The sequence below is a fragment of the Cimex lectularius genome, unplaced genomic scaffold (assembly GCF_000648675.2).
Source record: "Cimex lectularius strain Harlan isolate CLEC.00 unplaced genomic scaffold, Clec_2.1 scaffold59, whole genome shotgun sequence".
NCBI lineage: Eukaryota > Metazoa > Arthropoda > Insecta > Hemiptera > Cimicidae > Cimex > Cimex lectularius.
This window is the reverse complement of record NW_019392794.1, coordinates 2004888-2017854: the sequence shown is the minus strand read 5'-3', so window position 1 is coordinate 2017854 and position 12967 is coordinate 2004888. Positions and strand designations below refer to the sequence as shown.

The following is a 12967-nucleotide window of genomic DNA, read 5'->3' as shown; positions in this document are numbered from 1 at the left end:
TTCCCTTCTAGAAACGATAATTACAATATCTTGAGTTAAACATTAATTTAATCAAATTTTACCCGAGCTCCTTTTGAAACGAAAGGTTTAAAATTTGTGAAAACAAACTTTTGGACTTTGCCGTTAAACCTCTCCAACTCGTGACTGGGCCCGTCCACCCTCCTGTAGCAAACTTTTACCCTACAGACAACTAGATTTACAAAAGTTTTCAAGAGGGCTTTTCCCTTTTTTCCGCACTAGTCGACCTTCCAGTCGGATTAGAGATGCGATTCCGGCCATTGTCGTACGGCCCGAGTCCACAATGGGACCCCGTTCTATACCGGCTCTAATGAATAGAACAATAATATTGTCCTACATTGGTGTTGCAATAACAAAACCGGGAAAAGGGGAGCAAACGATTCAACGATGTTCAAGGGGAGAGACTAGAAACGAGACTGTCCACATCCACCACGTTGACTACACTGTCTAGAAAAAGACCAGTCCAATTGAACGAGAAAAAAATACCATCACCTTTTAGATTGCGTACTGTGTATTCAACTGATACCCAAGGCGTTTTCTATCATAATCAATCATGCATTGACACCTCATCAATTTACTGATCACAATATCCTTGGAAACTCAAAAAAAAATCTCGAAAATAGTCCATGCAATGTCTATTTTGAATAAAAGAAGTGAAAGCTGTCGAAATGTCAATGTCTTAGGGCTAAAAAACAATCAACGAGGTATAAGATTTAATTTTTAAAAAACACGTACCCTAAATGTTTGTGCATATGGCAAATTAAGGTTAAATTGTTCATCGAGTTTGTGAATGTGAGTCATGTTAAAAACTCGGTGAGTCTGAATCATAAACAGCGAATCTGTGCGGTATTCAACTTTTTGAGAGCCTAAGTGGCATTCAACGTTTTTATGAGTCATCAGCTAATGCCGTAGTTCATGGTTGTGAGACATTCAATGTGTTTGTGTGAGTGGCATTCAATAAGTTGGTGAGCCTGAGTGGCATTTAGTGAGTTCATGATAGTGAAACATTCAATATGTTCGTGTGAGGGGAATTTAAACGGTTTGTGAGCCTGAGTGGCACTCAATGAGTTCATTATTGTGAGGCATTCAATGGATTTGTGTGAGTGGTATTAAGTGAGTTAGTGGGAGTGAAACGTTCAATGTGTTTGTGTGAGTGGAATTTAATGGGTTTATGAGCCTGAGTGGCACTCAATGCGTTCATTACTGTGAGACATTCAATGTGTTTGTGCGAGTGACATTCAATGAGTTAGTGACTGTGAGACAGCTATAGAGGGGGGTAGTAGACGAGTGCAATTAAATATGAGCGAGATAATTACTGGCGTGAATGATTTTTGTATGTGTGTGTGTGTGCGCGCGCGCGAATGAGAGCTAAATAGATATTTACGATTATTTACATTAATAATAATAACTCTTCCTCGCTTACTCTTATAAAATGTCAACCAAAGATGAAGTTAACCGTGAAATAACGCGTATGAATTTAATCATCGATCGACCATTGCAGTAATTATAGCCAATTTGGAATTATGACCACCTTCACAATACTTATCTTTGACTCAAACATTGCTTCTAGGATCGACTATTGTGCTGTCGTCCGATTGTATTTACCACCTGTCATTAGTGGCCCAGGGGGTTGTTAAAGAAGGGTCGGAATGGAAGTCGGAGGGAGGGCTTTCGAGATGGGGAGCTCGGGGAGATTTCCTGAGCTTGGCGGAGGAGGTCCGTCTTTTTTCTATGGGAGGGTCGACGTAATAAAAAGGAACTGTCGTAAAACTGGTTAAGGAGGAGAAAGCCGGGTGATTCACGGCCGCGCCGGGGGCTGCAAGCCTGCACGAGCCCCACCCCCCATGGCCGGGTAGAACTTTTCAATTAATTCAGAGCAGGCTTCTTTGTTTTCAGCAGAAGCGGGGAGGAAGGGGAGCTTTTTGCAATTCATAACACACCCTCACATTCCTGGAAACTGCTACACGCCGTGGGAACCCATCTGATCAAGGGCTTGGTTTATTTAGGAGGACAAGTTTACAAAAAACACAAAGGAAAGAGGTCAGAGAAAAGAAGTAGAAAACTACTCAACAACAAACAGAGGAGGGAAATTACGTCAATCGTTATGTAAACAAAAGATGATCCAACTAAACTCCGGAGCACTTGAACTGTGGCCAAATTCACTTGAATAAATACAAAAACTATATCTCTCTTTCTCCCTGTACGTAATTGCCTTCCTTTCTAAAATAAACTACAAGGTGAAACAGTTAACGAAACTTTTTTTGGTGATACTAGTTTGAAACATTTTAGTCACGAGACTAGGGCATTCTTGACAACGGGCCCTAGGGGCTGCGAAAAATAAATAATTTCACATATTTAAATAAACCGCCTTTGTTGAGTACATATTTCAAGGTTTAATACATCAGTTGATTTTGAATTTTACATAGAATAAGAAGCTAAAAATCACGATGGTATTCAATAAGGTTAGTTTATAGAAAAAGTTCCAAAAACCAAAAGATCATTGGAGTAAAGTAGGCCAAAAAATTTGTTTTGATAACACCAATTTGAATTATTTTAAGCACCCTGTAAAAGCATTACATACGAATTTTCAAAAGAATAAAAATAATTTTTTCACAGTTAAATTGTATACTTCCTCTGGATTTTATCCAAATTCAACATTGTGATAATCGTTGGAAAGCAGAACTTCCTGAGTTCTTCAGAAACTTGTCCACTTTCAGGCAATGTCTACAATTTTGAATTTTATGCCGTTATAAGTGAGAAATACAAAAAAAAAAAAAAAAAAAAAAAATCAACAATAACTCTTACAGCCTTTTATTTTTAATTTCCGGTTCTACTTATTTACAGTGGTGATGTTGGTGCCGTTATGTGTAGTTTATAAGGTCCTAAGCTCATGTAAATATTAGTGTGTATCGATTGAGCCGCTTCAAAGAAATACCTAATTTAGCGATTTTTTAAAAATCGCACAAAAAGGCGCACATTTTTTGATTGTCCTAAAAATTTGTATTCATCAGGGGTTTTTGAGGGTGAAAAAAGAATACCAACTTTGTTTCTTGTTAATTTTTTTTTACCTATTTCATTAAGTCGCTCGTCATTCACTAAGTGAAACTGTATTTGGAAGGTAGCCATACTGAAATGCATAATTTATGACCGAGCGATTTAATAAAGTAGGTTAAAATATTTTATTAGCAAGAAACAGAGTATTCGTTTTTTGCACCCCTGAGAATCCTTGAAGAAACTCGAAAATCACAAAAATGGTTATAACACTGGAACCACTCGACCGATCTAGCAGAAACCTAAGAAATAACAACCCTCCAAACTGCAGCCAATGGCATTCGGTCTCCGTAAATAATTTAGACCGTATTATATAAAACGTGTGAGGGCTTTTATGTTGATTTCATCCTTATTTTTTTTCTCATATAATGCCATAACATCACGTTGTTGACGTAGGGTGAAAGGCGCACAATCGAGCATTCCAACGATTGTCATAATTAAATCCATTATATTTAGTGGTCTGATTGATCAAATTTTCAATTAATTAATCTTTTATGTATGGTCTTGGATGAAATGAAAAAGTTAGTGTCACGAGCGGGATTCGAACCCACGACCGAAGTTCAATACGTCGCTGCTCTAACCACTTGAGCTATCGTGACTTCGATCCACTCTGACACCAACTCCCGTCTCAAACTACAACCTTTCGAGTTTTTGCCATTTTTCAAATGTCGTTTAATCAGGATTCGATTATCGGCGACTTCTGAAGTGTACACGGGGAGCTGTTAGTGAGGTTATACTTAGTAAATCCATTATATTTAGTGGTCTGGTTGACCAAATTATTTTTTTTAGATTTTGGGTTCGAATCCCGCTCGTCACTCTAACTTTTACATTTTAATCAGTACCTTATAAAAAAATATTGTCATAATTTATTAGGTTTCGTGGTCCGCTTGACCAAAAATCTTTTCAATTAATTAATCTTTAATTAAGTTTTTGGTTGAGATAAAAAGTCGAAGTCACGATAGCTCAAGTGGTAGAGCAGCGGCGTATTTAGCCGAATGTCGTGGGTTCGAATCCCGCTTGTAACAGACTTTTTATTTCAACCAAAACCTTAATTAAAGATTATCATAATGTTAAATTTCATAACATCCAGAAAAATTATGAATATTTAAGTGGAGCATCGGAACAATAAAAATTGTTATGTATTATAAATGTGTAAAACACTGTTTATTGGACATAAATTTTTGAAGGCTGTTAGTTCTGTGAATAAAATGCTTTTGCCGATTTAGGTTGGAAGATTATTATTCCCTTTCAACTGCTTAAGGCAACAATCATACATCAAATTCTAACGGTTTATTCACGGAGCGAGTTCTCTCTCAACTCTAGGATAAGTTTCCTAGAGCCAACTTGGCATGAATGGATAATAGAGCCGGCGGGGTTCGATAAACACTCTGCATAATATTCCGTGCACATGGGTCCGCGGTTTTTCCGTCTAAAATTCCGTTTTCAGAGGTGTTCTTCCAGGTTTTGACGTCTGAATGTATTCCATCCCCGTCCCGTCGGGCACAAAGGCAGGCCCCATTTAAACTTTCTTTGGCCCTCCATTCGCAAAGCTCACCTGCTTTCGACCGCAACAATGCGATGCCAGACATCTGCCAGCCTCCTCCATTATGAGCTTTATAATGGAATATCAAAACAGTATCCCGGCGTTTCTATATCCAGTGGAAAGAAAGCAATATATTTTTTTTATATTACATTCGGGAATTAAGGTCTTCCTAAGGATCGTAAAAGATCCTTTGGCCTTTGTTCTTCAAAGAACGGAAACAAAAAGATTTCCTCCATTGTTATTGAAAGAGGCGGATCTGTCGCGGGTCACTGGGCGAAAAGGTCAATTTGCAGACTGGTGGAAGTCTCCGTGATTTCATTTATTATTAATATTCCCAAGATAATCAGATAACATTTATAATTTTCAACAATAAACAAAAACGAAGGGGAAAAAATTTAGTAAACAATAAAAATTTTATGCCTTGTAACCCGTTGTTGCATAAACAATCTTTAATGGAATATAAAATCCTTTTGTTTTCCCACTTTCAAGTAACACCGTTTTGCATTTCAAGCATGCTGTAAACTGCGAATTTCCTCCTGTTGGCCTCTGCATAAACAGTTCCGTTTAAATTTATTACCCCTGCCGCTTTTACCTAGCGTAAAAAATTGCCCCATTCAAAAGTGCGCGACTAGGCGGACCTGTGTCGAAACGAGTAAGCCCAGTCGAAATGCCCAATATGGACAATATAGAGTCAATAAGAGTTAGTTAAGCCAACCGGAAAACACGACCAAGAGAGAGCAGTCATAATAAATCTGATAGAATTTTTCTCAATAAGATGAAACAACCAGATCTGTTGCTTTATTTTTATAAAGGTCATCGCCAGATGCCTTTATAGTATGTAAAACAAAGAAACCATTGTGCCTGGAAGAAGGTACTATCTCCCTTAAGAATAAAAAATGTTTTGGCTTATGTGTGAGTGAGTAGGAGCTATACGTTTTTAATGGCGTAGAAAGAGAAAAAGATAGGGTGGAGGGTAAACGCAAGTTTTAATATGATTTTTCACTGCTCTCACTATTTTCTCAATTTAAACCTGAAGAAATCATGTCATATTACTGTTTGAAAGAGGAACTTCTTTCTACAAAATAAGCCTAATTTAATATTTGTTAACAATTATTCAGAAATCGTGAGATGCGGTCTGGTCTGACGTAGGTTTGAGAAAAACATTTTCTTTATTGTCCCAACGTTTCGATCTTTATTGAGATCATCTTCAGGGCTCAAAGTGTTTGTTTTCTGCGCGTTGAGAGTGCCCCACGTCACAGAATGGCACAATTACGCAGCAAACAAACACTTTGAGCCCTGAAGATGATCTCAATAAAGATCGAAACGTTGCACGATAAAGAAAATGTTTTTCTGAAACCTACTTCATACCAGACCGCATCTCACGATTTGCGAATATTCTTTGTTAACAATGCTTTCAGTACTTATTTTGACCGGGAGTTAGCTACTAAATGTTTTGTTTGGATTAATATTACGAAAGATTTTCCGCGAGGACTTACCTTTTTTACATAGTTTTAAAGAGCTATTTAAGACTATAACGTTCATTTCATAAAGCCCGCTATTTCTCCCCACCATTGAGACTAATAGAAAACACAGTCCTAGTGTGAGAGGAGTTAGGACTGACCGGCTCATTCTTGGTGACAAAAAGGAGAGGAGAAAAAGGAGAGAAGAAAAACGTGGGCCGTATTAAGTTTTAAAATTGATTATAAAGTGTTATCAGTTTATGTTTTTTATTTTAATTTAGTTGTACACAAGACACACAGTAAGTGTTTCTACTTGGGCATGCACAAGAATTGTGGTTAATTTTTCTTTTTGTATTTTTCTTATTCTTATTGTAAGCATTAATCTTTTTATAATTTGTCATTGGGCAATTATTTTTTTTTCGATTTGTAATTAAGCATTGATGTTTTTTTATAATTTATTATTAGAATATATTTTGTTTAGAAGATGAAGTTTTTTGTTCTATTTGTTCAAGATTCAATGAGGTACAATCCTCCGACTATAAAAAAGTCAAATAATCCACTACAAGACCAATCGAATAAATAAAAAAATTGACTACAAACAGATTACAATTCGCGAAGTTACGTAAGTTTTCTCCCTACAAGATTAAAATTTTTGGCTGAAGTGTGAGAGAAGTCCGTCTAGCATTTCCTATGATCATAAATAGGCAGGCTGTCGGGACACATATATAGTACAGCTATGACAGCGATTTCAATGGTCTGGCGCAGATAGATATGTTTATGGGACAGCAGGAAAAGATGTCGATACAGCAAGGTAGTGGGTAGAAAGTACAACTTATTAAATATAGCCGAGTTATTCTATAAAAAGTGCGAGAAGCCGATTTTTATATGCTAGACCTTATCGTAAGTATGCCTCCTGTCCTGTTTCGTAAGCATCCAGACCTGTGCCAACGACCCTGTGGAATTGTGAAAAATAATGGTCCGCGAATTGTTACGGTAGAAGAGCAGAAAAATAATTAATGGTATAATATTTTAACGAAAGGATTCAACAAATTGATTGCCGGTTACTCAACGGATCAATCTTTAATTTGTAACATTTCCTCTTGTGTCTACGGAGTTATGCACCCCGTCGTTTCCTATAATTTTTTCTGCTTAACATCGCTGTTTAGGTCAGGTTAGATCTGATCTTTCGTGTCTGACAGGCCTAAACAGCGATGAAAAACAAACCAAAATGATGGAAAACGACCAAAACACTAAAACTATACGTTCATCACTGCACACACCCCCTAGAGGAATTAACAGGGCCAGATTTATTATAACCAAAATGTAGTTTCAAGCAGAAAGGTATTATAGAGAGTTCGTATAATTATTATGTATGTTTTATATTGAGGTTTATAATTTTTTTTATTGCAAATAACAATCTTTTTTACCATTTCCAAGCTGTTTCTAATTAACGATACAGATTTTATCCTGGTTAGTGCGGTGTTTTACCATTCCAGTACTTGACTTTACAACCATAGCTGAAATTTATTATTTATGTGTGGTGATTAGTGACCGTTAATCGATAATTATTCAGAAATCGTGAGATGCGGTCTGGTGTTGTAGGTTTCAGAAAAACATTTTCTTTATCGTGCCAACGTTTCTATCTTTATTGAGATCATCTTCAGGGCCTGGGATTTACGAACATGGTTTACATTTAACAAATACACATTTAGGATGTGGAAAATCTCACTGGCACTCTTAACACGACACGCAAGAATGGCACAATTACATAGAAGACAAATACTTTGAGTGAGTAGAAATAATTTGATTGAATATAAAAAATAGATTTTGCATTGTATAAATTCCACTTACTTTTACACATCCTACTTTTACTTTTCCACATCCTAAATGTATTTGTTAAATGTAAACAATGTTTGTAAATCCCAGGCCCTGAAGATGATCTCAATAAAGATCGAAACGTTGGCACGATAAAGAAAATGTTTTTCTGAAACGTACATCACACCAGACCGCATCTCACGATTTCTGAATAATTTATTATTTATTTGTATTTATTGATTTGATTGTGTTTAATTTTGTCGGTTTTTACTCTTCTTGACATTCTTTTTTAAATATTATTTTTCTCGCGTTAGCCCAGGGTTGTAAAACAACTTCGCTTTGGCAGTATCCCGTTGCAAGGTTGGCAAATATTTACCACGAAAAACGATGAATCCGAAAGCACTCTTGCACAATGTTTGCCGTCCGATAACGAGAAGTAGGGAGGGAGGCAAATAATATTTTTCTCGCTTTAGATTAGGGGTCGTCGCTCGTCTACTTTCTAAAAGGTTTTTTTTTCTCTCTCTCTCTCCCATGCTTTCTGGGTCAGGTAGCTTGAGGGCGGACCGGTTGCTATTAAAATTAAGACCACGTCTGTCAATCCAGGTCAAGACAAGCTGTTTAAATATCCCAGGTCGCGTTTTATTTTCCGAAAACGCACTTGAAATCCAGGTTGTGATAAGGAAAAGACGGTCGGACGTGTGACCCTAGGAGTCCGGACAGCCTTATACCCAAGAATAAAAATTACAAGATTAGAAAACATACAATTAGTGTACGGGAAATTGAACAACATTTTTCAGGTTTCAACGCCAATTTTGTTTAAATTACTTTTTTTTATCATCTATCAAATAAGGATAAAAGAAGAATTCTGAAAATACACTTAGAAAATTCGTTATAAGACGTTGATCATATTATAATCTTATCAGTCATCGAAAAAAACAAACAATACCTTGCCAATATTAGTTAAAAATATAAAAATATCTACATTGGAAACATTTTTAGTAGGAAATTTATTTGCTTATATCTTGATCAGTCAAAAAGTCTAACTTTTTCCTTATACAAATAAAACATTATTTTGTACATGTGACAGAATTTACAATAAAATTTTGGCCTATTTATTATTACTATGAATCATTCAATTAATTAAGGTTTTTAGTTGAGAGCTCAAGTGGTAGAATAGCGGCGTATCAAGCCGAAGGTCGTGTGTTCGAATTGCGCTCGTGTCACTGACTTTTTTCTCTCAACTAAAAACCTTAATTAATTGAATGATATTAATTGGTCAAGAGGACCACGAAAAATAGTGGAATTATTATGAATCTTTCGAATGACAGACCAAAATCGGTAAGGACCAACATCCCCATAGCAGACCACACAGGGGGGATATCTAAAAAAGTCAGTATGTGTCTTCTTTTGGTTCGAAAATTATTTTTTCTTACATTTTAGAATTGCGTTATGTTTTTACATATTAGCCAGAGTAGTACATGATCAGAATTTTTTCGAGGTGGTCAGAAATTCCAGGGGCGATGATTTGGAATCGAACTCCACAACCTATACAAGCCGAAATCTGACCCGTTTACTCATAATAAAAATCATATTTTATTTTTATTGCTGGGAAAAAAATAAATCTACCATCACATTTGACTTTTGTTCTGCACAAATTTGAAAATCGAGGTTTTTTTTAACGATTAGTTAGTTATACATAGAATAAAGAAAAAACATTTAAATTTATCATAAGGAATATTAAGTCTTACTTAAATTATTAAGGTTCACATTAAATATAGCATTAAATATACAGTGGATCGAAGTCACGATAGCTCAAAGGGGTAGAGCAGCGGCGTATTTATCCGAAGGTCGTGCGTTCGAATCCCGCTTGTGGCACTGACTTTTTGAACTCAAGACCTTACCTAAAGATTAATTAATTCAAAGAAGTTATTTGGTCAATCGGACAACGAAATATAATGGATTAAATATAGCATTTATTGCAATATTTAAGGCGCAAATAATTAAGGAATTGGAAAACTGATTAGAAAAAGTTTTTACTCAATTTTGAAACAAATACAGCTTCGATGACGTCTGTTGTTGTCTCATTAATAAATTCGTATTAATTAGGAAACAGATTAGCAACTTATCGACCTTAACGAAAAATCAAATAAATTTTTATTGTGCATTTCCAAGGGTAAATTTGTAAGAGATATTTTTAGGAGGAAATTAAGAACAAATAGACTCATTATTCTATCAATTTAAATTATTTAAAATGTATTAGCGAAACTGTTTTTAATGCAAGACTTTTTTCTCCACGAGGCAAGATAAGTCGATCTTAAGATAAAAAGTGCATTTATATTTTAAATTTGCCATTCAATTACTTTCCTCCTTTGTTAAGATAGAATTATTTCTTAGGATATTTGTCGAATTGGAGAGTCCGCCAGTGGTAAAATGTTATATATAAAAAAAAATTCTTCTGAATTTGAAGCGTTGTTATTTGTAAAGACAAACTTGCGATTTTTATGATAAGGTTTTCCTTATGATAAATCCTTTATTATTATTTGAGATCCTCCACTGCGCTAGGTAACAGTTACAGCCTGCATTAATAAACATTTCCACTTTGTTGAATTATTTACGATTTCCTAAGAGAAAAATCTTAAAAGATTTAACAAAAATATATATAACAGAAAAATTAAGATCAATATTTCAAGAATCTTGACCTTTCGAAACCGGTGGCGGATTAAGGTTGTTTCAATGTTAAGATTCCTGAGATGCCGATTAATGGCCTTTTTTCAAATGGAATGCCGTTAAAGAGTAGGAGCACGATTAATGGTTTTGTGTTTTAATCGTTGGCATTTTTCTTTTGCTTGCGTTCACGACTTTTGAACTATATAAGATAAGATATTTAGATTTTTTTTAAACAATAGTTTTTCGTTTTATGGGGCACAGGGCGATAGTTAATGCAGATAACCCTAGTCTGGCAGACTATTTCTTAAATTTGTAACAATCTTTTATAAGACCAGCGAGATAAGGCAGACCCAGATGTACTATCAACTCATTTTCATTTATAAATCATTAATGCTCACTCCAGGCAAACGTTGTTTTTTTTTCCTTAAAGGTGAATACTTTTAATTCGACAATACACACCTGCTGAACTTTTTTTTTGGTACAAATCTTGAGTAAAACCGGCGAGATTAGGGAAACCTAGATAGAGATATTGTCGTTAATTTATAAATAGCCCTCGATTTTTCTTAAATATTAAATTATTTACGCTCACAAGCTGATTTTTTGAATGGTACGAATCTGTCAGAAAGGAGCGAGAATGTGGGACCGAAGGTTACCACTTTCATTTTTATTATCGTTAATGTTGTATTTAATGGAAGTGAAAATAGGTTTATTCTGTAAATTGAATCGCATGAAGTAAATCAAACTGATCCTCATTACGAATTTTTAGTTTGGACATCTATGGGCCACCAAAAATAAGCGGGGAGAGAGAGAGAGAGAGAGAGAGAGAGAGAGAGAGAGAGAGAGAGAGAGAGAGAAAATAGAGAGAGAAAAAGAGAGGGGGAGGAGAGAGGTGAGAGAGAGAAGAGAATGTGAAACAAAGAGAGTGACATAGAGAAGGAGAGAGAGAAAGTTTGTGAGATAGTGGAAGAGAAACAGAAAGTAAGAAAGAAAGAAAGACAGAGAGAGAGAGAGAGAGAGAGAGAGAGAGAGAAAGTGAGAAAGAAATAGAGAGAGAGAAAGAAATAGAGAGAGAGAGAGAAAGTGAGAAAGAAATAGAGAGAGAGAAAGAAATAGAGAGAGAGAGAGAAAGTGAGAAAGAAATAGAGAGAGAGAAAGAAATAGAGAGAGAGAGAGAAAGTGAGAAAGAAATAGAGAGAGAGAAAGTGAGAAAGAAATAGAGAGAGTGAGAGAAAGTGAGAAAGAAATAGAGAGAGAAAAAAAAGAGAGGGGGAGGAGATAGGTGAGAGATGTGAGGGAGAGAAAGAAAGAGAATGTGAAACAAAGAGAGTGAAATAGAGAGGGAGAGAGAAAAAGTTTGTGAGATAGTGGAAGAGATACAGAAAGAGAAAGAGAAAGAGAAAGAGAGAGAGAGAGAGAGAGAGAGAGAGAGAGAGAGAGAGAGAGAGACACGTTCATTTATAAATGTTATTATATTAGCTCTAACCACTTTCCTTACATTAAATCATACTATGTAAATAAAATAATTATCATAATCAAGTAATTAAATAAACCAACGAGATTTTGCAGATCCAGGGATGTAATCAGAGCTCGATAATTTATAGATTGGTTAATGTTAAGCCATAATCAATGGATGATCAACTTTTAGTACTTGCTGTTACGTCCGTTTTCATCTAAAAAAATTCTTGAAACAATCACCTCGCCGCCATTCCTTTTTTGCTCTATTCTTCCAATTGTGAAAAATGCTTAAAATGGTTACCAATCCATTCGTCCTAGCCCTTCCCGCAGGGATTGAATCATAACCGGGACTATTTGCGTTGTTCCGCCAGGACGAAATGGGTCATAGAAAACCGGGCTATTTCTTTATTCCCGGGCCGGCGGCCGCGGACCGTGACGAATTGCGTGGAAAGGGAGAAAAACAAGAGAACAAGTCGGGGAAGAAGGGAGGAGGAATTTTTCACGCTATCTGACTTGCTAACCTTGGAGGTGATCCCTGCTTATGCTGTTGGACCTTAGGCTTCTGAGTGTCCTTCCACGGTCTTCTGAAACAGACAAGAGACAAAAATCACACCACGGGCTAAAAAATGTAATATGGCAATCTTTAGTATGACAAGTTTTTCTTCTTCTTAGCTTAAGGAACTACACATTGTTTTTCTTCAACAAGATGTCCCCGAGTAAAAATCACTACCGCTGTATCCTCGCAACAGTACATGAAATATGAGGCGTACTAGTAGAGTGACCGAACAGGAATCTAAACGTATGACGGATTTGTATACGTCTACTAGGAAAGCGTAGTAAATTGACGCTAAAAACTAGTCAATTTACAAGTCTAGGATTGAATAGTTCAACACAAGGGAGTACTACAAACCAATGTAACCTAAACCGAATCTAACCATTTCCCAACGCCTTTCACAAC

General features: G+C 36.0%; 1 protein-coding gene across 9 annotated transcripts in view; it reads right to left on the bottom strand.

Annotated features, from left to right (window-relative positions):
* The window catches only part of LOC106661667 (lysine-specific demethylase 3A-like), a 475583-nt gene that overhangs the window by 95100 nt on the left and 367516 nt on the right, over nucleotides 1–12967 (bottom strand). For 7 of the 9 annotated variants that reach the window (XM_014385209.2, XM_014385207.2, XM_014385208.2 and 4 more), the window contains one exon: nucleotides 12531–12593. The exons of the other annotated variants lie outside the window; for them this stretch is intronic. In XM_014385209.2, coding sequence (XP_014240695.1) covers nucleotides 12531–12593 — 63 coding nt within the window. The remainder of the gene's footprint in view (nucleotides 1–12530; nucleotides 12594–12967) is intronic. 9 annotated transcript variants of the gene reach the window in all.